General features: G+C 43.5%; 1 protein-coding gene across 1 annotated transcript in view; it reads left to right on the top strand.

Moving 5' to 3' along the window:
- The window catches only part of GABBR2 (gamma-aminobutyric acid type B receptor subunit 2), a 312072-nt gene that overhangs the window by 173402 nt on the left and 111691 nt on the right, over positions 1–26979 (top strand). The window contains exons 6-7 of the mRNA XM_081103760.1: positions 694–894; positions 16525–16761. Of these exons, the coding sequence (XP_080959886.1) occupies positions 694–894; positions 16525–16761 (438 nt within the window). The remainder of the gene's footprint in view (positions 1–693; positions 895–16524; positions 16762–26979) is intronic.

Genomic DNA, 26979 nt, shown 5'->3' with positions numbered 1-26979 from the left:
TTTGAGTAAAGATTCAGAGAGACTGCTCAGTTTGCCAAGAGGCATCTTATATAAATTGCACACTTAGACTAAATTTTCCTGGCCCCTTGCAAAATTGCTCCCTCTGGGTTGTGTTTTAAGATTTTGATCTTGGCTTTTAGTAAAGAGCTATACAAAAATAGCCTTATGAAATCTGTTGTAGGGATGCTGTTGATACCATGCTAGCTAATATGAGGCATTTTTTTAGGGTTAATGTCTAGAAAACATTTTGTTTCCCTGAAAAACTGGTCTTTTTTCTCCTTGATGATAAGGAGAGCTATGCAGATAATCTTATTGCCATTTTTTCTTTGACTGCCAGGAAGTTCCTGGTGAAATATACAACTTATTATGCGTAGTATTGGAAATTTGGTCAACTTGTCTATGTTCTGTTCTCTTTACCTCCTGTAAACATTTATATTTTTTCAGGTCCTTATGGTTTAATTTTTATTCAGTGTTAATTATACTGTTATACATGTTATCCATAAACTATCTTGGATCCTTTGAGAAATAGCATGTAATAGAAAAATTAACAAATCCTCTGATAAGAGAAGGCCTGAGCCCCTGCCACCTCCCCCTCACCCAACACACACAACATACACACCTCTCTCACAGAGCACAAAGCCTTGAACAAATGTTTACTTCTTGGTGCCTTCATGGTCAACCCATCTGTTGCAGGCATATGAGGAGAACATGTACGGCAGCAAATACCAGTGGATCATCCCAGGCTGGTATGAGCCTTTCTGGTGGGAGCAGGTGCATACAGAGGCCAACTCATCCCGTTGTCTCCGGAAGAATCTACTTGCTGCCATGGAGGGCTACATGGGTGTGGACTTTGAACCCCTGAGCTCCAAGCAGATCAAGACCATCTCAGGAAAGGTCAGTGCCTTTGTCTGTCCATCTCAGCCCCCAAATCTCCTTTGATCATTTTATCTGATTATGTTGGCAAAACGTGCCCTTTACTGTGTGTCACTTGACCTCTCTGAGCTTCACATCTATTAAATGGGAATAGCCATCCATCCACTGCATGCCCCGCTAGGAAACTGGGGGCATCAAATAGGGTAAGGGTGTCTTGTAAGCTCATAACACAGTGTACATGTAAGAGGTAGAGTTGTGACTTTTACAGTACCAACTACAAGTGTTGCCTCTGAGACTCTGCTATGGTTTTATCCTGTGCCTGTCAGACCGGGAATATCGTTTCTCAGTCACACTGATGCTCCTGTCAACCCAGAGAAGAAAGACTCTCAAGTAGACTTGGGGAAACATGTGCTGCAGATCAACCAGACTGGTTTGAACCCCAATTTTGTCACTTACCAGCTATGATCTTGAACTTGAGTTCTCTGAGCCACTGTTTCATCTTTTGTATAATAGTAGTAAAAATACCCCCATCTGGGGTTAAAAGGAGGATTGATAGCAGATTGTTTAAGATGGCTAACATGGTTTCTGATACTTCAGTACTGTCATAACTGGGAGGAGGACCTAGGCAGGGTGCTTAAGTCCTGGGGGCCTCCATATATTCTCACTAGGTGTTCTGAACCCCTGCCTTGCTTGTCCAGTAGGGCTATGAGGGACTCAGGCATTATCGAGAATCTGGTAATGACAGCCCTGGTGAAGATGGTAACACTCATCTCTCAATTTTAACTACCAGCCAAAATTCGATACAGTGCACATAATTCTTTTCTGTCTTCTCAGAGCTCAGATCGTTAAATTCTATACTCAACTCCAGAATTCTTACAGACTCTGCTTCATTTAAAAAATAAACTTCATGTAAAGTAAAATATATGTTTTATTTTTATCCATTATTTAATCTCAATTGGAGCCATTTCTATAAGAATGGTTTATTGATTTGTCAAGAAAATGCCAAATTATTAGGACACATTTTGTAAACAACTCTTTAGAACATGCTGGCACCTGAGAGACCCTAGAAAAATACTCTGGTTAGGAAAGGTTGAAAGAAATATTTTTATACCAAAATCAATGAGTATATAAAAAGGATTTGAGATGCTGAGTAATGAGTAGAAACAACTCACTATATTTCAGCAAGTGTTATTATTAAAAGTGTCAAAGTTTGTACTTCATTAGAAGATAATTGGTGCAAGGATACCCTATACTTTAATCTAAAAATAGCATAAAATTTGAGGAAAATACAAAAACTAAGGGAAAAAATGCTATGCAGGCAGACAGTATAATAATTAAACTGAGAAACTTGAGGAAGACCAAATGATTACACATGAGTTTGTGAACCTGAGTGGGAGGTGAGGGCCATGGATGCCGGGGGAAGGGCCTCAGCTGTCATCCTCAGGAGCATGGATGTGACCCCAGGCAGGCAAGCCCAGATGTGAGCTGTGCACAGGAATGCATTTTGAGAAGGTAATTTTTTGCAGTGTTCCTCGGAGAAAATATTTTGACTTTATATCAAATCATTTCCCAGGTCAATGACCTCTGTTTTTTATTTCTAATTTAGGAAGAGGGAAGGCTGGTGAGGAGGCTGACCTTACCCCTCTATTGCTATGCCCGTGAATGGGCCACCTTGGGGCTATTCCTGGGCTGTTCATTTCATCCCACAGTGAGGGCACCCCACTTCCTGGGCCTCCCAGGATGGAACAGTGCCATGGGAGCAGAGGCAGGCTCCCAGCTTGAGGCTGCTTCCAAAATTCCAGGAGGCAAAGTCTTTGAGGCAAGGGGCAGCATTTGTTACATTATCCAGAAGTTACAAGATGATTGAAGTTACACAGGGACATCTGTAGCCTTTTTGCCTCTTAGAATCAGAGGCCTTAGGGATCTCCTAGAGATCATGTAGACCAGCCTCCCATCAGATTTTGAAATCCTTCCAGTACCAAAGGACTCACTATTTCTCCCTTAATGTCCCCTACCAGTCCCTCTGGGCCCACACAGGTCCTTCTGTCAGTGACCACATCCCTGGAAGCATCCCTAGTACAAACTAAACAGCCTGCCCCTCCAGTTGTAACTCTCAGGTTCCATGCCTGGGACTAAGGGCAAAATCTAAGGGAGTGCCAAAAACCTCAATAATCAAGATTAAAAAAAATATTTAATGAAATATTTTTTAAAATTCAAAATTCCATGATGAACAAAATCACAATTTTATTTTTTTTTAATATATTTTATTGATTTTTTACAGAGAGGAAGGGAGAGAGATAGAGAGTTAGAAACATCGATGAGAGAGAAACATCAATCAGCTGCCTCCTGCACATCTACTGGGGATATGCCCGCAACCCAGGTACATGCCCTTGACCGGAATTGAACCTGGGACCTTTCAGTCCGCAGGCCGACGCTCTATCCACTGAGCCAAACCGGTTTCGGCCAAAATCACAATTTTAATCAAAGAAAAGATTCTCAGGACCACGATTAGGGTGAGCTATGTGATTTGTCACATGATTGTAGGATTGAATCTTTTCTTTATTTAAAATGTTGATATTTTCATCAGAGACTTTTTTTGCATTTGTTTTTATTTATTAAAATATTATTTATCTTGACGACTGAGGGTTTTGGCTCCCTCTTAAATTCTGCACTGGAAGGGAGCACCTCAATCGTCAACCCTCATCCTGGCCCTAAGTCCCTTCCTGAGCTCACCCATCCTTCATACTTGCTCTTGTTGAACGCTCTTTCCCCAGGTGTAGGGCCTGGAGTTCATAAAGCATTCCTATTTGTGGTCTGACCACAAGTCAGCTTCCCCAACCAGCCTTCAAAAGTCTATGGTCAAAAGAAGTTCTAGAGAGTTGAGAAATGTTTCTTGAATTTGAATTTGCATCTTACATGAATGCTGGGGATGGTGATCAAGACACAGGCTGCTGGGTTGATGCCTGTATTTTGGGGTCCACCAGTGTCCCTAAGACAAGCTCGTGTAGAACCAACCATTCCAAGTCAATGGGCTCTTGCCATCCTCACTATTTACATATAGGGAAGCGAAAGCACAGAAGGGACACCCCCAAGGTCTCTGTAGTAGGTTGAGTAGCGACCCCTAAAAAGATACGTCCAGGGCCTAACCCTTGGAACCTATGAACATGATCTTATGAAGACTTAATTAATTTACCAGTCTTGAGATAAGATTATCCATGATTACCTGGGTAGGCCCTAAATCCCATCACAAGTGTCCTCATACAAGAAAGGCAGAGGCGATTTGTGGCACGGAGAAGGCCACGTGAAGGCCGGGACAGCGACTGAGGTGCTGCATCTGCAAGACAAAGAGCGGCAAGGATCGCTGGCAGGCAGCGGAGCGGAGCGAGGAGAGGGCCAGAACGGATTCCCCCTCGGAGCCTCCGGAGGGAACCAATCCTGCCAACACCTTAGTTTCAGACTTCTGGTTTCCAGAAATGTGAGAGAATAAATTTCTGTTGTTGTAAGCCATCCGGTTTGTAAAAATTTGTTATGGCAGCCCCAGGAAATGGATACAGTCTTCCAGAAGGTTAGGGAGAGATCCAGGACTTTCAGCCAGGACTGCCAGTTTCCCCACACGGTGCACCTTCCTGCCTACCAGGCAATCTCTCTAGACTTGTGACACACTTAGAAGCAGAATGCACCTAAATCAGCCTTTCCATGACATCTCAGCAGGCCTCTGTTAGTAAATGGCACAGTAGGAGCATACGGGTGTGGTCATCAGGAGACCTGGCACAATCCTGGCATTCCCACCAATTAATCCACCGCCTCAGCTAGTCACTCTCTCTCTCTCCCTGTGGCTCAGTATTTTCAACTGAAGGTGAGAGATTTGGACCACAGAACTCCTGGTGTCCTTTCCACGATGAGCCCTCTGACTATGTAAATGTGGTATTGGGTAATTACATACAGCAAGATGTATGACACGATTATAATAATACTATAATAATACTAAACTCCGGAATCCCCAGGATAAAGGCGACTCCTTAGAGAGAAAGTCACAGAATCAGGTGGAACAGTATTCCCTCTTGGAATGCATTCTCTGAGGTTCCCTCTTCCGTACGCCTGTCTCCAGCATCAAGCTGTCCCCAGCTCTCTCATTGGCACCCAGGAGATTTCTGGAAGGAGGAATAATAAGGTCATGGTCTCCCTCCACAGCACATTCATCAGTCCCTTCCTATTGGGATTTCCATTGATGGAGCAAGTACAGTCCTGGCTTCCCTGAGCACATTCAGAGCTCAGTCTTCTGAGCCTCACAATGACAGCTTCTGGGCACTTGGTTTGGCTTTTTCTCCTTGTTGAGGTTCCCCATCACCACTCTACTCTCTCAAAGTGACTCTGTGGACACTGGTAATTTCCAGTGTCAGCTTTCACTTTTCAAAGTCCTACTAGGTTTGTTTCCCTGCTTAGCATTTGCGATTCTGGCCAGGTTTCTCTGGTGATGGTTCAGCCTTGCCGATAAGGCCATCTTCCCATTACAGTTCCCCTACTGAGACACAGAGCTGGGCCAGGCACCAGATGGAGATGTTCACAGAACCTTGGGCTCAGTGGGGACCTCAGAAGCGGCCCTAACACTCTATCAAAGGCACGGGCTCATTATCTGGAAGAGTTTTGTAATGTTTTCTGGCAAGAACTTCTACAACCATCCACAACTGCTTAATCAACAGAACTGGAGGAAACACAAATCTAGTTAGTTCTCAACATAGAGCCAATGACCGAGGAAATGCTGCACCCATCTCATTGTCATTGCCATGGGAGCTCCGTGACAAAGAACATGAAGTTTCTATGGATGAGATAATACATAAGAAAGTATCTTGCAAAGTGCCAGACACAAAATAGGTGCTCAACAAATTGTAGTTCTTTTCCTTCTTCAGCACAGAAGCCTCAGGGGTAAGAAAAAGGAGCAGTGAGATGGATGATATGGCCATAACTCAGTTATGTGAGGTGAGGAACAGCTGAAGGAATTGGGATTACTTTTGATTTTTAAAAATAATTATTTTTACTTAAGTAGAACACCCATATACCCACCACCCACGTAAAAAAAAAAAAAAAAAAGAAAATTACTAGCAATCCAAAAGCCATCCTCATGCCCTGTCCCATTCAATGTCTACAGCCTAAAGCAGTGATGGCGAACCTATGACACGCGTGTCAGAGGTGACACGCGAACTCATTTTTTTGGTTGATTTTTCTTTGTTAAATGGCATTTAAATATATAAAATAAATATCAAAAATATAAATCTTTGTTTTTCTATGGTTGCAAAGATCAAAAAATTTCTATATGTGACACGGCACCAGAGTTAAGTTAGGGTTTTTCAAAATGCTGACACGCCGAGCTCAAAAGGTTCGCCATCACTGGCCTAAAGTAACCATTCTTCTGATTTTTATCACTCTACAGAGGCCTGTTTTTGAATATTAAATAAATGAAATTATACAGTATATACGCTTTGGGACCTTGCCTCTTTCACATGACATTATGTTGGTGAGGTTAATTTATGCTGTCCCATGTAGACATTTTTTTATTTTCACTTTTATGTAGTATTCCACTATTTGACTATACACAATTTAAGATGACATTTGGGTGTTTGGTTTTTGGCTATTAGGAATAGTGTTGCTTTGAATATTATTATACATCTCTTGGTGAATACTTCGAAATCCCTTTTTTATAATAAGTGTTCTGATATGTCCAGTTATGTTTTTAGTCTTCATATTTAGGGTAGATTCCTCTTGCTGGTACTTATTCTACCTCACTCTTAAATGGCTTCCATCTTCTGTTTTTCCCACATTTTTTCAATCTACTTTTATTTGCCACAAGCTTTGCACCAGGACATGAGTGGAGCAAAAGCCTAAGTGAATGCAGTGCTGAATTTGTTAATTTTTCTCTTTACTCACAGTGATTTTGCAGTTTGGGTATTTCCCATCTCCAATTTTGGTGAGGGTGTGATCTTGTATAGAATTTTTGCCACTATAAAGCCATTTTGTTTTGTTTGGGAGTGGCTAAATTAATACACAGCTTGCATTGTCTTCAACGGCCTAGAAGTCCTCTAAATGGTATTTTTTAATGAACAGATATTCTTTATTGTAACTAAGCCTGCCCCAAGGTTATGAAGATATTTCCCTCTCTTGTCTTTTAGAAGTGTTATTACCTTTCACACTTAGATCTATAGCCAATCTGGAGTTGATTTTGTGTATGGTGTGAGGTAAGGATCAATATTCCTTTTCTTCCTTTATTTTTCATACGGATAGCTAATTGATTCATTATCAGTTATTGAAAAGTCCATCTTTTCCCACATTGTGCTGCAATATTACCTTTATAATAAGTCAAATGCCTGCATATATCTGTTTTTGTTTCTAAACTTTCTTTACTCTTGCATTTGTGTATTTTTTTTTTCACCAAAACACCTTTGCCTCAATTACTATAGCTTTATAATGTCTTGATAACTTAGTAAGGCCTCTCTCTCCTTTCATAGTTGTTCTTAGCTATTTTCATCCCTTTGAATTTTTGTATACAGTTCTGAATCAGGTTATCAGTTTTCACACACATACGCACAAACCTGCTCTGGTATTTTTAATTGGAATTTTATTGAATCTGTAGATCAGTTTAAGGAAAACTGACATCTTAATATATAGGGTCTTCCAATCCACAAATTTTGTACAGCCCTGCATTTGCTTAGATCTTTAATTTCTCTCAAAAATGTTTTATAATTTTCTTTGTAGAATTCTTGCACATATTCTGTTTTGATTTATTTCTAGGTAGTTGATGTATTTTGGTGAATATATGTTCAAATTACTATCAAGTACATACTTAGGGGTGAAATTTCTGAGTCATAAGCTCTGCTTATGTCAGCTTTAGTAGGCATTGCCAAACAGATTTCTTAAGTGGTTGAACCAATTTACATTCCCACCAGCAGTGATTGAGAGTTCCAGTTGGTTCACATGCTCACCAACATTTGGTATTATCAGCTTTTTAATTTTAGCCAATCTAGTGGGTGAATATTGGTATCTCATTTTAGTTTTAATTTACATTTCCCTGATGACCAAAGAAGTTGGACATGTTTTTATATTTTTATTGGTCATTTTGATATCCTCTTTTATAAACTGCCTATTCAAGTCTTTTGCCCATTTTTCCACTTGGAGTCTCTGCCTATTATCTATTTGTAAAAATTATTTTTATATTCTGGATATGAATTCTTGTATGGGTATATATATTACTTATATCTTCTCCCATTCTGTATTTTATCTTTTCACTCTCTTAGTGATATATTTTGATGAACACAAATTCTTAATCTTAATGTCATCCAGTTTATTAGTCTTCTTTACGATTAGTATGTTTGTGTCCTATTTAGGTGTCTTTGCCAACCCAAGCTCATGGAAATATTTTCCTATCTTGTCTTTTAGAAGTTGTGAAAGCTTTACCTTTCACATTTAGATATAGAATTCACACGGATTAATTTTATGTATGTTCTGAGGTAAGATTAATTTTTTTCAATATGGATAACCATTTGGTTTGGGACCACTTATCCACCCCACCTCCTATGCTACAGCATCAACTTGTCATAAATTGAATGATTGTATATAGTATGATCTGTCCCTGGACTTTCTGTTCTCTTCCACTGGTCTATTTGCCTGCCCTTTAACCAGTACCACACTGTCTTGATAATCAAAGCTTTATAAGACCTGATACCTAGTAGTGTAAATCCATCATCTTTGTTGTTATTCTTTAATATTTTCTTAGATGTTCTTGTCCCTGATGATGTAATTTTTCACTGAGATCTATTCACCATTTTTCATTACTTTTCATTCCTCCCTGCATTTCTGTTCTCCTGTTTATGATAAATTTCTTTCTGAGTAAAGAACTCTTCTTGGTCTTTTTTACTATGGATTTACTGAAGACAACTTCAGTTTCTGGTTGTCTGAAATTTTCTTTCTCTGATCTTTAATTTTGAGAGATACATTAACTAGGTGTAGAATTCTAGATGATCTATTATTTTCTTTTAGCACTTTAGGATGTTAGGTCATTGTCTTCTGGCTTCCATTGTTTCTATTAAGTCACTTATTGTTGCTTCCTTTTCTGGCTGCTTTTAAGATTTTTGTTTTTGCTTTGGTCTTCAGCAACTTTACAACGTTTTGTTGAAGTGAGGGTTTTTGTTTGTGTGTTTATCTTGATTGGAATTCATAGAGATTTATAGAACTTCATGAATCTGTGGGTTGATATGTATTGGAGGAAATTAAAGGATAATGTCCCTTTAAATATTGCTCCTGCCTATTCTATCTTTCCTCACATGCCAGGACACCAATTGTGCATACTTCATACATCACTTATGTTCATTTCTTATTTTGGGGGCTTCCATCTGAGTATTTACTAATCTTTTTATCTAGTTTACTAACCGATTTTCTGCTGTGTCTAATATGCTGCTTCATCCATTTATTGAGTTCTTAATTTCAATTATATACTAGTGGCCCAAGTGCACGAAATTCGTGCAAGAGTAGGCCTTCCTTCCCTGGGCTGCTGGCACCGGCTTTCCTCTGGCACCCAGGACTTGGGCTTTCCTCTGGCCCCAGGACCCAGGCTTCCCTCACAGCCCTGGCTTCATCTGGTAGGTTGTCAGGAAGGACATCCATCCTAATTAGCATATTGTGCTTTTATTATTATAGATTTATTTTTAGAATTTCCACTTTACTTTCTTTTTCTTTCATAGCTCCCAGCTTTCTGGTGATATTCTGTATCTCTTAATCTATTTTTTGAACATACAAATCTTGCTACTTTAAAGTCCATGGCTAATAATGTCAAGATTTGGATCACCTGTGGGCCTATTTCTATATCCTACTTTTCTTCTTTCCCAAATTTCTTAACTTCTTTTTTTCATAATGGGTCTTATCTCCTAGTATACATGGTAAGTTTGATTAATTAATTGACCTGGATATGAAAATCTGTAGAGGCTACAGATGGTGTTATCTTTCTCCAGAGAAGACTTCTTTCTCTTAAAGCAGGCTGCTAGGATAGGGGCAAATCACTTTAATCCAATCAGGAATTGAGATTGAATTTCATTTTTGTAAGGCCTGCTTGCTCTATTTTGGTTTGCCCTTATTTCTGGTATTTGTATTTCAGGTTTCTCACATGAAATCCTGGGTGTTTACTGGCCCTGGATTCCAACTTTTGCCTTCCTGGTACTATGAGAGTCCAAACACTTCTGCTTATTTGCTTAGCTCCTAAGCACCACTTTTTGCTTGGCTTCTCCGTCTGTGGCCAAATAATTCAAGTGCAAATGCCCATCTGAATACCGGGCTCACTTTTTTGTGTTTCCTTTTTCTCCAAGGCCTTGGCACTGCAAGCCTGCTGCTCTGATATCCCTAAACCACAGGGTTTCTTTTGTTTTCCCTCCCCTGAGGAACTGCTGAAAACTCTTACCCAGTGCGTTCTGTGTCTGCATCTAGCCTCACAAATCATCAAATGCTTCAAGGGAAAACAGCAAGGAATGCTGGACTCTTCTCAGTGCATTTCTCCTCTCTCCTGAATCTTGGCTCCTCAAGTCCTGGGACGTCCTGGTTGCTTTCTGGTGCCTTTGGATATCTCTTTTTATATTTCATTCTGCTTTTCTGAACTTTCTTCCTAAGAGCTTTGGTCTGCATGAGCTATTTCATCCTAGGGTAGAAGTCTGAACTGGGACTATTTCACTTAAAAGGAGGAGAAGAGCCCAGTGGGGATGGGGTAAGCATGTCACTGTCTTCAGCTCTTTGGGGCGCTGTAAGAGGGCGCAGGCATTTACTGTGGCTTCACAGGAGGATGTAGCATGCTGAATGTAAGTTACAGGGAGATAGATGAAAACTCTGCATCTGGAAGTATGGTTCCGTAGACATAAGGCGTTCCCTCAGTGGAGGCTCTGCCGGAGAGGGAGTGAGCTTCCCACACTGGAAGAGTCTCAGAAGGAGCTCAGAAAACAGCTGGAAGTTGCTATTGAAAAGATCCAATAATCAATTTATGGGAGAGTCTTAATCAGTGGTAACTGATTTGTGTATAATTGAAATCTTGAAAGATTTTTAAAATATAGATGCCTAAGTTATCTCACAGAAATACTGAATAAAATGCAGAGCCCTGGCATCTGCAATTTTGTCAGGCTCCCAAGTGATGTACAAACTGAAGTATAGGAACCAGTAGACTAAATATCCACAAGTGTACCTTCCAAATGAGATTCTGTGATTCCAACATCTTATAAGGAATTCAAGGGAGAAACTCTGCCAGTTGGAGATGTGTCCTTCCCTTCAGTCCTTGAGGCCCCCTCCTCCGAAAGCAAGACTCCCCTAGGTTCTGTTGGAATGACAGACCCATAAGGCTTAGTCACACTGTGGGGTTAGCAAGCCTGTGTGGGCTAGCCTGGGAACCTAACCACTATTTATAACATAGTTTCTGTGGGAAACTATGTCCAAGTTCCAACAACTGCCTTTCAAAAATATGCTGGAGCACAACCTGTCAGTAATTGGGAAAACCTATATATAAAATTATTTTCTCAGAGCTTTTAGCATCTCATACACTTGACCTCAGATAATGAGTAATTAATCAGCTTTCAGTGTCGGCTTTACAATGGAAGTTCTTCTGCCCTGAGTAATTGGAGGCCTGCTTTAAGAGCGACTATTACTTTTTATCCCAACAACTGTTTCTTCCTGTTGTCATTGTTTTGCCCAAGGGAGATTGATACTGGCTTCACCTGGGAAGTGATGAATAGCTTGAGATACAAGGTGGTAGCAAAAACTTCATCTTGGTGCTTGCAAAGACAGTGAGAATGAGGTCATCTTTCAGGGTTTAGCTACACCTGTGTCCCATTCCAAGGACTCTGCCCACAGAAATGAGGTAAACAGTCATATTTCCAGTATTTTCCACTCTCCTTCTGCCCTTGTCCCTGGAACGAAGAACAGTTTTTGAGATAGGAAAGATACAGGTTTATAAGTACACATGTAAAAGGATCTATAGAAACTTGTGTGGGCCCCAAGGTCAAATTGACTAAATAACATGATCTTGATCGCCCCAGTATCCCCACAAAAAAATAACCCCAGTAAACTATATCAAGAAAGTTTAAAAATGGCACTCATTTACCTCCTGGTGAGACCACACTCAGGTCTGGACTCCCGACTTCCAGAGGGTCACAGAAACCTTGAACGATGTCCCAGTGGCATGTTCTGGATAGGAAAGAGATCTGGAGACGTCATCTGAAAGCAATCATTAGGTTGAACAAACAGGACTCAAAGACAGCAGCCCTCAGATGCCTCTGTGTGCATCAGGAAAAGCTCACAGGAGCAAAATCCAGGAGGAGAAACGTAAAAGGGACCTCATTGGTTTTATACCTAAAGGAATTAATTGAAGAAATACGCATTCAAATCATTTTAATACTTTTAAAGTAGCCAATAGCTAAATTAACCAGAAACCAACTCATATTGCATTTAAACATCAAAGAAAAATATAGCCAAATAGTAAAAGATGGAAAAATAACAAGGATGCATTAAAACAAAACATTAAAGATGTGACTACCACACAGCAATATGGTATTAAAAGGAAATGCACCTAATAACTAAAAATTGCCTATCAATATTTGAAAGGAACTTGCTCTAATTGTTAATCAGAGAAATGCAAGTTAAAATTGAAAGGAGATAGACTTTTGTCTTAACCTAACCAATGGATAATGACTTTTAAAAGGAACATATCTGTTGTCAAAGATACAGGGAAATGGATGCTTTCATACACGGTGGAATTTTATTTTATTTTTTAAGTATATTTTATTGACTTTTTACAGAGAGGAAGGGAGAGGGATAGAGAGTTAGAAACATCGATGAGAGAGAAACATCGATCAGCTGCCTCCTGCACACTCCCTACTGGGGATGTACCCGCAACCCAGGTACATGCCCTTGACCGGAATCGAACCTGGGACCCTTGAGTCCACAGGCCGACGCTCTCTCCACTGAACCAAACTGGTCATGGCAACATGGTGGAATTTTAACTTTTCATATTTGAGGAGAATAACTTAGCCCTATTAATATATTTATATGTCAGTAGTGTTTATGTTTTGCCTCAGCAATTATACCTTTAGGAATTCTGGAAAAAAAATTACCAGTGTGTGTTTAGGAAATTTAGATACAAGGATGCTTTTGCCTAAATGTGCAATAATTGGAAATTGTTAAGGAAGTACAGATAGGCTGTCCACACCCTGGAGGACTGCTGACCCCTCTCAGCCTGGGCTCCAGCACCATCTTGGGGTCTGCAGGGCATGTTGGGCAGGTAGTTGAGCAGGATGCCAGGTTTAAGAACCCATGCTCACGTCATGGACCTTTCCTCTTAGTAGCAGGGGCTGGTATTTCTGGGCACCTACCATGTCCTGGACTCTGGACTGGATGCGTTGCATACTTCATCTCACTGAACCCTCATTGGCCACCCAACAAGGGTGGACATGCAGACCTGGGGGAGCTGGGACCACCCCAGGTCACAATCAGCAAACCACAGAGCTGGGGCTCTGCTTCCACATCCTGTGTCCTTATCACACTGCCAGGCTCTTGCCTCTATTCCTGAGAGGAAACTTCTAGATCACTTGGTCCAACCTCCTCATTTTTGAAATGGAGAATGAGACTTGGAAAGGGTCTCTGTATGTATTGTTTTGGGTTCTGGTGATACCTTAGTCATCAAGACAGCATCCCTGACCCTATGGAGCTTAATTCTAGTTGTGGGAGGGTGGTTGGAACAACAGTAAGCAAGAAAACACGTAAGTAGGAAAATCGCAGGACGTGAAAGGTGCAAGAAGATAAACTAGCCCTGATCGGGTTGGCTCAGTGGATAGAGCGTCGGCCTGCGGACTGAAGGGTCCCAGGTTCGATTCCGGTCAAGGGCATGTACCTTGGTTGCGGGCACATCCCCAGTGGGGAGTGTGCAGGAGGCAGCTGATCGATGTTTCTCTCTCATCGATGTTTCTAACTCTCTATCTCTCTTCCTTCCTCTCTGTAAAAAATCAATAAAATATATTAAAAAAATATAAAAAAAAAGAAAAGAAAAGAAGATAAACTAGCCCTAGCCAGTTTGGTTCAGCGGATAGTTAGATCATCGGCCTGGGGACTGAAGGGTCCCGGGTTTGATTCCCAGTCAAGGGTATGTACCTCAGTTGCAGGTTTGATCCCCAGCCTGGTTGGGGCATGTGAGGGAGGCAACCAGTTGATGTGTCTCTCTCATATTGATGTTTCTCTCTTTCTGTCTCTCCCCCTCTCTTCCACTCTCTCTCTAAAAATCAATGGAAAAATATCCTCGGGTAAGGATTAACAAAACAAAACAACAAAAATGATGAAGAAGATAAAACTAGTGGATAGAGAATGCCTGGGTGGGTCAGGAAAGCTGTCCCCGAGAAGTGACAAGTGTTGATATTGCAAAGACCTTCGGAAGAAGCTTTCCGGGAGAGAAAACAGCTAGAGCAGACGCCCTGAGGTGCAGACAAACTTGATGTGATCAAAGGACCCAAAAGGTTTAAGGAAGGGAGAGAGCCTCCTAATGGACCAGTTCATGCTCCCCCAGGAGGAGCGAGATGGTGAAGGATGATTGCAGAAAGCCAGCCCACAGGGATGTGCAGCAGGTGGGGTATGATTAATAGTGAGAAGAGGCTGAGCTGGGCTGGAAAAGGTGCTGTCTCCTTGAGGAGCCCTTGGCTTGAAGAGAGCTTCTGCTGTGTATTTTGAGTGATGAACAGAATGTGATGCTGGACATGATGCATTCCAGAGGAAAACCTGAGTCATCCAACAGGAGCCAAAACAAAAAGGAGGTGGATCCGTTGCTGGAACACCAACATTCACATTTGGTCCAGCAGAATTCCTCACCTGCAGGGTTCACAGTGTGAGGGTCTTGGCCATCCCCAGGCGTCTGTGTGGGTGATCCTACTCTGCTAGTGCCTTGAGCCAAGGGCAAGAGACTGGGGCTCCAGCCATGGGACAACCCAGACTTGGATGGCTCAGCTTCACCCACCTCCTATGCACTAGACCGGGCCCCAAACCAGTTGAGGTGGTTTTCCAAAAGCAATTATGCCCTCAAAAGTCAAAAATAAGAGAAGTAACAGAGATGAAATTGGACCAGTCTAGATACACACATGCGTGTGCACATGCTTACACACAACACAAGCTGTGTGACCTTGGGCAAGTTTCTGGACCTCTCTGTGCCTCGGGGTACAGGGGTGGGGCATGTATGAACACATCTAAGGGCCCTTCCTAGTACAAACTGACAGTGAATTGATGGTTTCTACATGCGGCTTGTCCCCAAGGAGGGTTTTTTCAAAGGCTAAGCCATGGGCTCTGGTGACATTTCTGGAAGAGGGGTTCAGAAGTGACTTGAGAAAAGGCCATGGAGAGACTGAGGGTAACAGGTTCCCTGGGGCAGCATTCACTGGGCCCAAGTAAAAAGGCACTTTCAGTACTTTGTGACCACAGTCAGAATATTAATATTACCAATGAGTTTTTTTTATGAAATTTAGTTCAATGGGACAAAAGAACTTTTTTTTTTAATGCCAAGTTATTAACAGACCCTGCTATGCTGTAGAAAAGGAAGGAGGAGGGGGCCTATGTACCTGGGACCTGCCCTATACCACATGCTCTAACAGGGCCTCACTCAGGCCCCATGGAGCTCAGAATCCACAAGGCCACCGGGGTATGCCCAGCCATCACCTGTCCCTCCCTCTCTCCTAGACCACGCCCCGAATTCCCTGCCTAAATGGCTAGAACTTCTTCTGGTGCCTAGGGAACCTCTTGCCTGGATCAAACCTCTTGAGGGTGAACCACAGTTCTTTGGTGGTCTAGGGCAGTGATGGCGAACCTTTTGAGCTCGGCGTGTCAGCATTTTGAAAAACTCTAACTTAACTCTGGTGCCGTGTCACATATAGAAATCTTTTGATATTTGCAACCATAGTAAAACAAAGATTTATATTTTTGATATTTATTTTATATATTTAAATGCCATTTAACAAAGAAAAATCAACCAAAAAAATGAGTTCACAGGTTCGCCATCACTGGTCTAGGGGCTACTGATGCTGGAAGGGGGAAGAGGTGTGGCCCGAGCTTGGCTGGGCCGCTGAGGTGGACTACAGGGCAAGGCCAGCACCCCCATGCTGCCGTGTCCAGCCTGAAGCTCTGAGGAGCCCTAGAGTTCTGAATTCAGACTTGGCCTTGCACATCATTAAAGGCATATTTATTATGATGGGGAGACAGAAAAGATTTTATTGAATAGTCTGTTGGTCTGTCTCTAATTTACATATTTTGACATAAGTATGTGGACCTCCACTGGTACTCTAGCCCCAGACCCTGCAAATGTCATGGGGGAGCCCTGCTTACAGTTCATGATTCCTTCCGCTTAACCTTGCTAGATACCAGGGTTGAAATCTCAGCCCTGCCACTCACCAGCTCTATGGTACGAGGCAAGTCCACTTCCCTGAATCATTTTCCTTGCCTGCAAAATGGGGGTGATAATAGTACCTATCATATGGGGTTTTTGTGAGGATTCAATGAGATAATGCGTATAAAGAGCCTCGACGTTTGAGAGTCGCAGCTCTCGGCATTGTGCGCCTGAGGTCCCTGCAGTTGTAACTTGGTGTCCCCCGACCCTTTGTTTTGCAGACGCCACAGCAGTACGAGAGAGAGTACAACAGCAAGCGGTCAGGCGTGGGGCCCAGCAAGTTCCACGGGTATGCCTACGATGGCATCTGGGTCATCGCCAAAACGCTGCAGCGGGCCATGGAGACACTGCATGCCAGCAGCCGGCACCAGCGGATCCAGGACTTCAACTACACAGACCACACACTGGGCAGGATCATCCTCAACGCCATGAATGAGACCAACTTCTTCGGAGTCACGGTCAGTCCTGGGCCCCGGGCTCTGCTTTCTCAGTGCAAGGCCAGAGGGATACGTGCGAGGCCAGAAGGGCTGTGCCAGACACCCTCTGCCGCTGGATCCGTTCTCTCAGATTGCTGACATAGCTTCCTGTGGGTCGTAGGGTTTCAGGGCTGCTGAAATGGGAGGTGCCGTGACACTCTCTGACGCGTTGGGAAAATGCTTCTCTGTAACTCATGAATTAGAAAAGCTGCACGCCATTCAGGTGGAATTCACCACGCAGCGGGGTAGGGTGGGTAGCAGAAGCTCAGTTAGATTCAAATCTTGGACCTTCACTTTCAAGTTACTGTCTTTAAACACAGATTTTTCATTCTCAGAATGGAAATAATAACTACCCTGTTAGGTAGCTATAAAGATTAGCCATTACAGAGTAAAAACTGCTAATATTTGTTGAGCAAGCAACTTGCTCTGAGCTTCAAGTTCTTCATCTGGGAAATGGAGATAATGATATATGTCTTGCACAGAAGTTGGGGAAATTAGCAATGATAATAATGGCTAATATTTCTTAGATGCTTATTATGTGCTAGATACTATGCTAATAAGCACTTTATGTAGATTAGACTCAACAATATAGGCTCAATGCTAGGCACATAGTAGGCAGAGGGGTAGGGTGGGTAGCAGAAGCATAGGGAATGCTAGCAATTGTTATTGTTAATAATGGTCTCATTGCATCCCTATGTCATCATAGAAAGTAGGACTGTTATTATCCCCACTAGAGGGGAGGAGCCTGCAGCTCAGAGCATTTAAGTACTAAATCTAGCTCTAATTCTAGAGCTAGAATTTGAATTGGGTCTAGCTCTTAATTGTTGTATTACACAACTTCTCATCATGGACCTAAGTGGTAGTTATTTCTGTCTCATCCTGATGTATTTGTCATTGACTCTACTCCCAGAAAATATGAAAAACTTTCCTAAAGAATAAGTTGAAATGGCTGAAGTGCTGTCTTGAGTTTTAAAAAGTCATTTACAGAATCAGTCTGTCTTGGGATAGTAAGAGGGACAGATGAGTTGGTTGTTGGGTTTCTTAAATGTTCGTATTCCTTTGTGCATGCACTCGGGCTTGCACTGTGGTCTGTGGGCCAGGCCCGGAGCGCCTGTGCAGGTGCTGGGGTGTAGACTGTGGTGTGGACACCAAGGTGGGTAGGATGGGCTCCGTGTCCTGGAGCCTGTAGTCCAGATGCAGGGGCCGGACCTGAACACAAATGACAAGCAGTGCTCAGCAGCGGGAGGAACTGTGTAAGCCCAGAGGGTTTCTGTGATCTTTGGTGAAAAAGTCAGGGAAGGCCTTTGGGAAGAGGCGGCATGTGAGCTGTGCCTCAGGCGTGCAGAGAGGGCCTGGCAGTCGGGCCAAGTGGAGCGAGATGAGCAAGAGAGCAGCACATGCGTGTGTGCAGGGAGTGTTAGAGAGGAGGGTGGCAGGCTGGGAAGGTATGTTGGAGCCCATTTCTGAAGGAACAAGCTAAGGAGACTGGCCTTTCTCTGAAAGGTCAGATTCTCCAAGTACACCCGGCCAGCAGCACCAGTGCCCGGGAGCTGGTAGACATGTAATTCTCCAGCCCCTCCCTGGCCCACGGATCAGAATCTCTAGGGCAGGGGCCCAGTGGCTGTGGTTACCAAATCCTCTAGGCCCAGTGGTCGGCAAACTGCGGCTCTTTGGCCCCTTGAGTGTGGCTCTTTCACAAAATACCGACTTCTGCGCATGGGCCACGAAGTTTCAATCGCACTGGTATTTTGTGGAAGAGCCACACTCAAGGGGCCAAAGAGCCGCATGTGGCTCGCGAGCCGCAGTTTGCCAACCACTGCTCTAGGTGATTCTAACGCACACTGGAGCTCGAGAACCAGCAAAAAGGGTGTTTATAGCACAGCCTACATTCAGACTGGAAGGTTTAACAGCTTTCCTCAGAAGAGTAGTTTTAAAATGTTTTTTTTTAATTCTCAGAACCTCTTGTTATAAATCTCACTTGATACCTGGTATATTATACAGATGAAAGGAGCTTCTCAGTTTAACAGAGGAGGAGCTCTGCCTGTTCACCCCTCTTCCCACAGTCCCCACCTCATCCCACCCAACAGCCCAGAGACCCCCTCTGAAAGGCCCCACAGAGCACCAAAGACCTCCGAGGGCCTTTCTCTTATGGTACAAACCCAGAGTGAGACTTAGAGAGGGGTGAGGTTCCCCCAGGGGCCCACCAGTAACAATGTACAGCACTGTCTCAAAATACTGGTGCTCTTATTCAGGCCATCTTTCACACGGTGCTTCTTACTTAATAGAATGAATTCATAGTACCCCAAGTTGAAATGGCTGGATAGAGAGCTACAGAATCTAGGAAGCATTTTGCTGTCTCTCATGATCCTAGAACTCAGCATTTTGCCTGAGGTATCTTAGTTGGAGATCATTTATAACTACTTCTAAGTGCTCCCTTTCATCTAAGCCAAATAATTCATAATCCCTACTTGATGAGCAATTAGATAAGACTGCCTGAATCGCCTTACATGGCTTGAAGATGAGTTTCTTTTTAATGGGAAATTCCTTGACACACATTTATGTCTGCTCCAACTTGTGACTCATAATTCAGCGAATGTCAGAACTGAAAGAGGTCTTATAGATCCTCACATTCAACTGCCTCGTATTGTAGATGAATATCTGAATATAGACAGGGAGCTTTCAAAGTCACACAGGAAGACTGATTCAGCAAAGCCAGGTAGCTCTGATTGGTCCTGTCCCCACCACACACAGCACCATCTCCTCCCCTTAGTGCAAGTTTCCCTTTGTTGAGAAAGAGATTGCAGTAGAGAGACAATTCTCCACTTCCCCGCCCCCCCCACCCCACACCCTTCCCCTTACTCCCTTTGTCACATGTTAAAATGTGCTTGTCAGTGGGCTACAGACAGGTTTCATTAAAATTGTCTTCCGTTCAGAGAAAAAAAAGATGTCTTCTGACAAAATAAAAAGTATCTCTGTGGTCCAGGGAGACCACAGAAGGCCAAGTTCAGTCATAAAGAAAGAAAGGAAAGGAACGGGAGGTGGAAATAAATGGAAGCATTTCCTATTTGCTGAAGGGTTTTCATTATACAGCACACACAGAATCCATTTTTCCACTCTCGTGCAGACACTTTATCCTGGGTCACCCTCATTCAGCATGTTTACTATACAGAAAATCGTTTAAACACATTAATTATATCTGTGACTCAATTTCAATTGATTCAGTATGCACACTCTCGGCTGGGAGCTGGGCCTGTGACTCCTGGTTGGCATGAAGAAGAGAGTTTTGCCATGCAGCCCAGACTGGGAATCTGGCTGAGCTTAGAACCCAGCTCTGTCTTATGTTCTTAAGAAACTCTCTTCCCAGTTACTCTTCTCAGGGGACACCCAGAAATGGGATTCTGTGTCCACACCTGCACACCGATGGCCTGGGGATCCTGCCCACCTCGGATCCCCTAAGGACACGGTTCTGATTTTCAGCCCTGTTTATAACCTCTTGATGGTTTGCTTTTTAGGTCTCAAAAGCCCAAAGAATTCTGAGCATCCCCCTCAGCAGAGTTTAAGGCAGTGATTCCTAACTTCTGTATACATGAGACTCTCCCAGAACATTTCATTGAAAATTCGGATTTCCCAGCCCTGCCCCAGAACTCATGATACAGTGCTTTGCAGTAAGGCCAAGGAATTCACATGACTAACAAGCAGCCCAGGTGATTCTCAAATAGCAACCTTGAGAATTGCTTGGGGCTCCAGTGACGTATATCTGCGTGATCATGCCCATGTGCATGTATCTACACACACACACACACACACACACACACACACACACACACACACACACACACATTGATTTTAAACCTGTCAGAGATTTATTTGTTCCTGCATTCATTCACTCCTTTAGTAGACCCTGCGCTGGGTACTGGGAGCTGGGAGCACAGACAGGAATAATGTATGGTTTCTCCCTCAAGAGCCCCCACCTAGTGGGGGAGATAGATAAGTAGAGGAATATTTTCTGGGCGGTATCCTATGTCTGCCCAAGGCCCTTGGAGGAAGGACCCCATTCTGCTTACAGGAATCAAGACCAGGGAGCTGTCCTCAATTTTCCTGCAGTTGAGTGGGCAAAACTACATGTGTGGGTAATTGCAAGGTGCCCATGCTGTGGGTGCTGATCATCCTGTACCCGGTGCTCGACGCCCATCATTCATGATGGTTTACTATGCAGTTGGAGCCCCAGCCAGATCTCCTGGGACCTGTTTTAGGGGTTTGACTAGGTTTGTCCATCCCCAGCAGTTTTAGGAGCCTTTGTTAGTGGCTCACACCTCCGGCAATTGGAGCCTCCTAGCCTGGAGGTGCCTGGGCCTGACACCCAGCCCAGCCCACAGCAGTGACTGGCTGGTGTGGTGGTTCACCACCAGTGCCATTCACCCTCCACAGCTCCCCACGGGGTTGCACTGAGGCTAGGCCTCCCCTGAAACCACATCCGAGCTTGGCCTCTTCCCTTTGCTTCTCTCCCTACAGGTTTCTCCTGAGAACACATCCTTCATTAATCACTTGCACAAAATTCCCTGTCCCAGACTCTACTTATGGGACCTAATCTAAGACACCCGTGTGTCTTTGTGGGCAAGTTAAGCATTTTCAAGAGGGAATTTTTACTGTAACCTCATTGTTATCTATGTATTAAGCCTCAAACCAAACCTTCCCCATTGCCTCTCCCACACCAGGTTCCAGACCAGGGGTGGGCAAACTTTTGACTCGAGGGCCACAATGGGTTCTTAAACTGGACCGGAGGGCCAGAACAAAAGCATGGATGGAGTGTTTGTGTGAACTAATACAAATTCAAAGTAAACATCATTACATAAAAGGGTACGGTCTTTTTTTTTTTTAGTTTTATTCACTTCAAACGGGGGGGATCCGGCCTGCGGGCCGTAGTTTGCCCACAGCTGTTCCAGACTCTTCTCCCTCACACTCCATTGCACTTTTCTGTCACAGCCAGCCTGTGGGAGAGCCAGATTTGTCGCCTCTAGTGATGTAGAGCTCTCAGATTTGCAGGGACCACAGCATCTCATCCCTCTGGTCCCCACATACTTCACCTAGCACTTTACACCTGCCAGAAGCTCGGTAAACACTGGTAACCTTGAGTAAATTTTGTTGGATTGAATCCACACATGACTGAGAAATTCAGTCCCACTCTCTGACACAGCTGCCTTCTGGGCTTTTATAAAATAAAAAGCCTTTTCAACACAATAAATAATCAGAACTGACAATGGAAGTATTAACAGGAATCTGTTCTTGAATCTGCTAATAATGATTCCCATATTCTTGCTGTGATAGCTGGCATCACAATTCCACCCTAGTTGTGGAAATCTCCTTGGTGTGAGTGTGTGTGTGAGTGTATGTGTATGTGTGAGTGTGTGTGTGTGTGAATATGTGTGTGAGTGTGTGTGTGTATGTGTGTGTGAGTGTGAGTGTGTGTGTGTGTGTTTGTGTGTGTGTGTGTTGGGAAGGGGATGAGGGACTGTCACTGTTTCCTTCCTGAGGCAGGAGAAAACCTACCGTTTACCCTCCTCTCCCATTAGCATCTCTCTGGGGCTCAAGTCCCAGGGCCTGAGTGGGAGGGGGAGTTGCTGATGGGCCCTCTGTGACAAGGCAGTCGGAAACCTTTCCTAGAGGCAATTACTAGCAATAAACAACAACTATAATAATAATCATTCTTGATGTGTGGCTGTCCTGTGTACAGAATACATTTATAGTCTCTCTCTCCTTTTTTCCTGACACAATTACATTTATTAACATAATGCTAATAACAGCTACAATTAATGAGTTCCTACTGCATCCCAGGTAGCACTCTAAGCACTGTACACTGTTATTGAATATAATGCTCAAAACAGCCACCGGGTGGGGATGTATAATTCCAAGTCCCACTGAACTGTGGCTGGTTCTCACCTATGTCACATCTCTGTCCACATGTCACCTCCGTGAGGCCCTCCCTGACACCTTATATAAAATCACAACTCCTACTTCCTTCATTCTTCTTCGCAGTAGTTATCCCCATTGGATATGGTGCACATTTTGTTTATTCATTGTCTCGTTCTCTGCTGTGTCGATGAGACTTAGAATCAAGTGCCTGGGACAAAGTAGGTGCCTGATAAATATTTGTTTACTGGATGAATAGTTTAAATAATTAATGACCATATCATAGATTTGAAAAGAACAGACTGAGAAAAGATAAATGATTTACCCAACATCCTACAGGTAGCGAGTGACAGAACTTATTCAAAACTGCCCACTCTGGCTGACTCAAAAGCCCATGTTCTTAACCATTTAGATATTCCATTAATCCAACCAGCATCCCCAGTACCCCCCTAATAAGCCAGATCTGGGCCAGGCAGGAGTAAGATGTAAGGTTTGCCCCCAAGGAACTCACTGGGCAGACAACCATGTGGGATGCATGGGAGAGAGAACAGGAACCACTCTCCCCATATGAGAAGCAGACGGTGTTGTGGTCCCTTGGTTGCACTGGGCTATTCTATTGTGTGTTCATCTGCCCTTCCCACTGGGCCATGAGCCTATGAGCCCCTGGCTTGGGGCCTGTTACTCTCTCTACTCCCCTGGTGCCTTGTATAATAATATTGGCTCTTAGTCCATGGTATACATGTTTGTTGATTGAACAAATCAGAAATTGTAGCTCAGTGAGGCTACAAAGTAGCCATGCTAGGGCCCCAGGGTGCGTTGGTGGTAAGCCTCATTCAGAACCACACCCTAGGTCTTCCGATTCTAAACGCAGGTGTCTCCAAACCTTGTGTTCTGGGCACTGCTTGGCTGCACTCCCCCCATTTACGTAAACACGATTACAAATGACTGCAGACAAGTGCAGCACAGGAGAGAAACCTACTCCTGCTGCTGTCAGATAAATTTGAATGATCAAAATAATGTGGTTTAGTAATTTGTTTGAATTGATGCCTACCCTTCCGAAGCTTGCAAGTCTGACTTCCTCACGTCAGGGGGAAAATAGCTGTTTCTTTATGAAAAGCAGTGTGTGGGTGTGTATCATTTTATGAGAGCTTCAACAGCAACCCTATCTACAGACTCTGTCCAGGTCCCTGCAAGAAACAGACAAAGGGAGGAGCCAGCGACATGGTGATCATACTAGTAGTGACAATGACTGACATGGCAATAGGAATGGCTCTAGTTTTGAATCCTCACTATAGCTGGGTACTATGTTAAGCTCTTAAATGTATTTTAATCCTCATGATAACCCCTGTTATGGGTTGAATAGTGTCTCCCTACAAATCCATATTTGCACTTCTAATCCAGAGTACCTCAGGATGTGACTTTATTTGGAAATATGGTTGCTGCAGATGTAATTAGTTAACATGAGGTCCTGCTTCAGTAGGGTGATCCAATATAATGAGTGTCCTTATTAAAAGGAAAAATTTGGAGACAGACACACAGGGGGAGAATGCCAAGTGAAGATAAAGGAAGAGATGGTGTGCTGCTTCTGTAAGCCAAGGAATTCCAGTGGTTGCCAGCAAACTACCAAAAGCTGGGAGAGGGGCAGGGAACTGATTCTCCCTCACAACCCTCAGAAGGAACCAACCCTGCTGATACCTTGATCTTGGACTTGGAACACAATTTTGAAGAGCTCCATAATACATCCCATGCATTTCTTCTTGCATGAGGCCAGAATATGCCCTCAGTGTGTGTCAAGGTGTGTTAGTCTGTGAGCTCGCTAAGCAGGAGGGAAGTCCTCTTCGATCAGGGGAGGACAGCTGACATAAATTTCAGCAGACAAGACACACAGCTTTGAACACTGATGGATGCCAGTTCTGCCTGTGTGTGCTCATGCAGAGGTTACACACACATGCTCAGATGTGACCCTCTGTGCCTGCCTGACTCACAGCCAGCCCTGTGGGGGGCAGGTGGTGGTGAAGGGAGCTGGGAAGATCCATTTTCTCATAGAATTGCAACCTCTCCTTGCTTTCTTATTTTTCAGTGGAATTCTAGCATCCTATAATTCTTGCTTAAACCAGCAGTGGGCAAAGCAGAGACCTGGAGCCTGGTCCAGGCATTTAAAATTTGGGGGTTGGGGGTAAGGTAGAGAAAAGACTGGAAGAGGTGCCCCCCTTTGTCTTAAAAAGATGCAATAGTGTGAAGTGCTTAGGGGCACAGACTCTAGAGACATGTTTTCTAGGTTCACATCTTGGCTCCACTTACTAGTCAGGTAAACTTGAGCAAGAACTTAATCTCTCTGCACCTCAGTTTCCTCATCTGTAAAATGGGGACGTCTTAAATAGGGCTCCTTGTAAACAAACTTGGAGGCAGAGTGTTGTGTGTGAAGGTTTGTGGGAAACTGAGCAGAAGAAATACATTGTAAGGAAGTGTGAGGGTGGTCAGATTGGATAGAGCAAGAAGCTGATCTGAAATGTGGTTGCAACTTAGGTTACGCTGATCCTAGGGGAGCTCTGGCTCCAGGGTGGCCTGCAGAGTTGTCCAGATTGAGGCACATGGCCTAGGCCTTTGCATCTTCCCATCAGCCAGTCACAGGCCATGGCTGGGCCCTGGGAGGGGTCTATTCTTGGTGATGCTGTTCTTCATGGTGGAGAGTAATTCCCAGTAAGGGACCCTGCTGGAACCTTCAGTAGCCAATATTCCCAGGACCTGGGGGATGGTGCTTCTGCCATAAAGAGGGAACCTGAGCAGGGCCCCCCAATATCTCCTATGGATAACAAAAAGTCCTATCTTAAAGGGTTGTGATGATTGAAGGAGTTTGTTAGAGGTTTGTAAAGTGTCTGGGAAATGGTAAGTGCTAAATTACTATGAGGATGATGCGGAGGGATGATGTATTTGGACACCAGCACACACAGGCCTCTCAGATCCTCAATCACCAGGAGGTAATTTTCCAGGTAACACTGGGGTAGGTAGGCCCCCAGTCACTGCTTCAGTTGTCATTCTTGCAGCTCTTGCATCTTTGGTAATTCATATCCTCACATTCATAAGCACACAAGCAAACACTCACAGATATATATCTCACACCCCTAAAATGTGATTGATGGATATTCATATTCATCGTGTAGAGGCCTATTTATCAGTCTCTCACACTGCTATTCAGATTCGTTTTTCAAAAGAGATTGTACATGTAAGTCCAGTGTCATTGTCCTTCATTTAACATGTACATTAATGTTAAAGTTACATTTAACATTAATGATTGTTTTTCAAATTTGCTCCTTGGAAGATTTTGTTAAACCATCTTATTTAAAAATTAGCAAGCAAGTTTCTGCAGTAACAGAGGAAGTAAAGCCTTAGTCGGGGAGCCTGACCCAAGTCCTCAGGTCAGGCTCGAGGACAGTGGAGGTGGTGGCAGGTCTTCTGACAGGTCTCAGAGGCCGGAGGGGGACAATCTTAGCTGGTATTCAGACCTACACTCTTTTTGTATTGTTGAGAGTATTACAGATGTCCCCCGTTTTCCCTACCTTTTTCCTCCTCCACCCAGCCCCACCCCACCCCAGGCCTTCACCACACTATTGTCTGTATCCATGGGCTATGCATATATGCATACAAGTTCTTTAGTTAATCTCTTTCAGTCCCCTTCCCATCATCCTCCCCTCTGAGATCTGTTAGTCTGTTCCATGTTTCCATGCATCTGGACCTATTTTGTTCATCAGTTTATTTTGTTCGTTAGATTCCTCATATAAGTGAGTGAGACTGTGTGATATTTGTCTTTCTCTGACTGGCTTATTTTGCTTAGCATAATCTCCAGCAGACCTACACTTCTTATTTTAATAATTGTGTTTTTGTCTTTGTTTGTTTTTATATATATTTTTATTGATTTCAGAGACAGGAAGGTAGGGGGAGAACATGAACATCAATGATGAGAGAGAATCATTGATTGGCTGCCTACTAGGGATTGAACCCATATCCGGGCATGTGCTCTGACCAGGAATCGAACTGTGACCTTTGGTTCATAGGTGATGCTCAACCACTGAGCCACACCTGCCAGGCTAATTGTGTTCTATTTTAATGTATACTACAAAAATATAACTAGCATTTAAGGTAGTGAGGTAAGGGTTCTTTTTCAGGTTTGTTGTTTTTTTTTTAAAGAGGCAGATATTTAGTAAAGCAAAGTACAGATGGTCCGTGGATGCTGCAAAAATCGTGAAGGTGGTACATGTGTGATGGAGGTTTTGGAAACAGTGACCTCCTACTGCT

This window comes from Myotis nattereri, assembly GCF_964212035.1.
Source record: "Myotis nattereri genome assembly, chromosome: 12".
NCBI lineage: Eukaryota > Metazoa > Chordata > Mammalia > Chiroptera > Vespertilionidae > Myotis > Myotis nattereri.
This window is presented reverse-complemented; position numbering and strand designations above follow the sequence as displayed.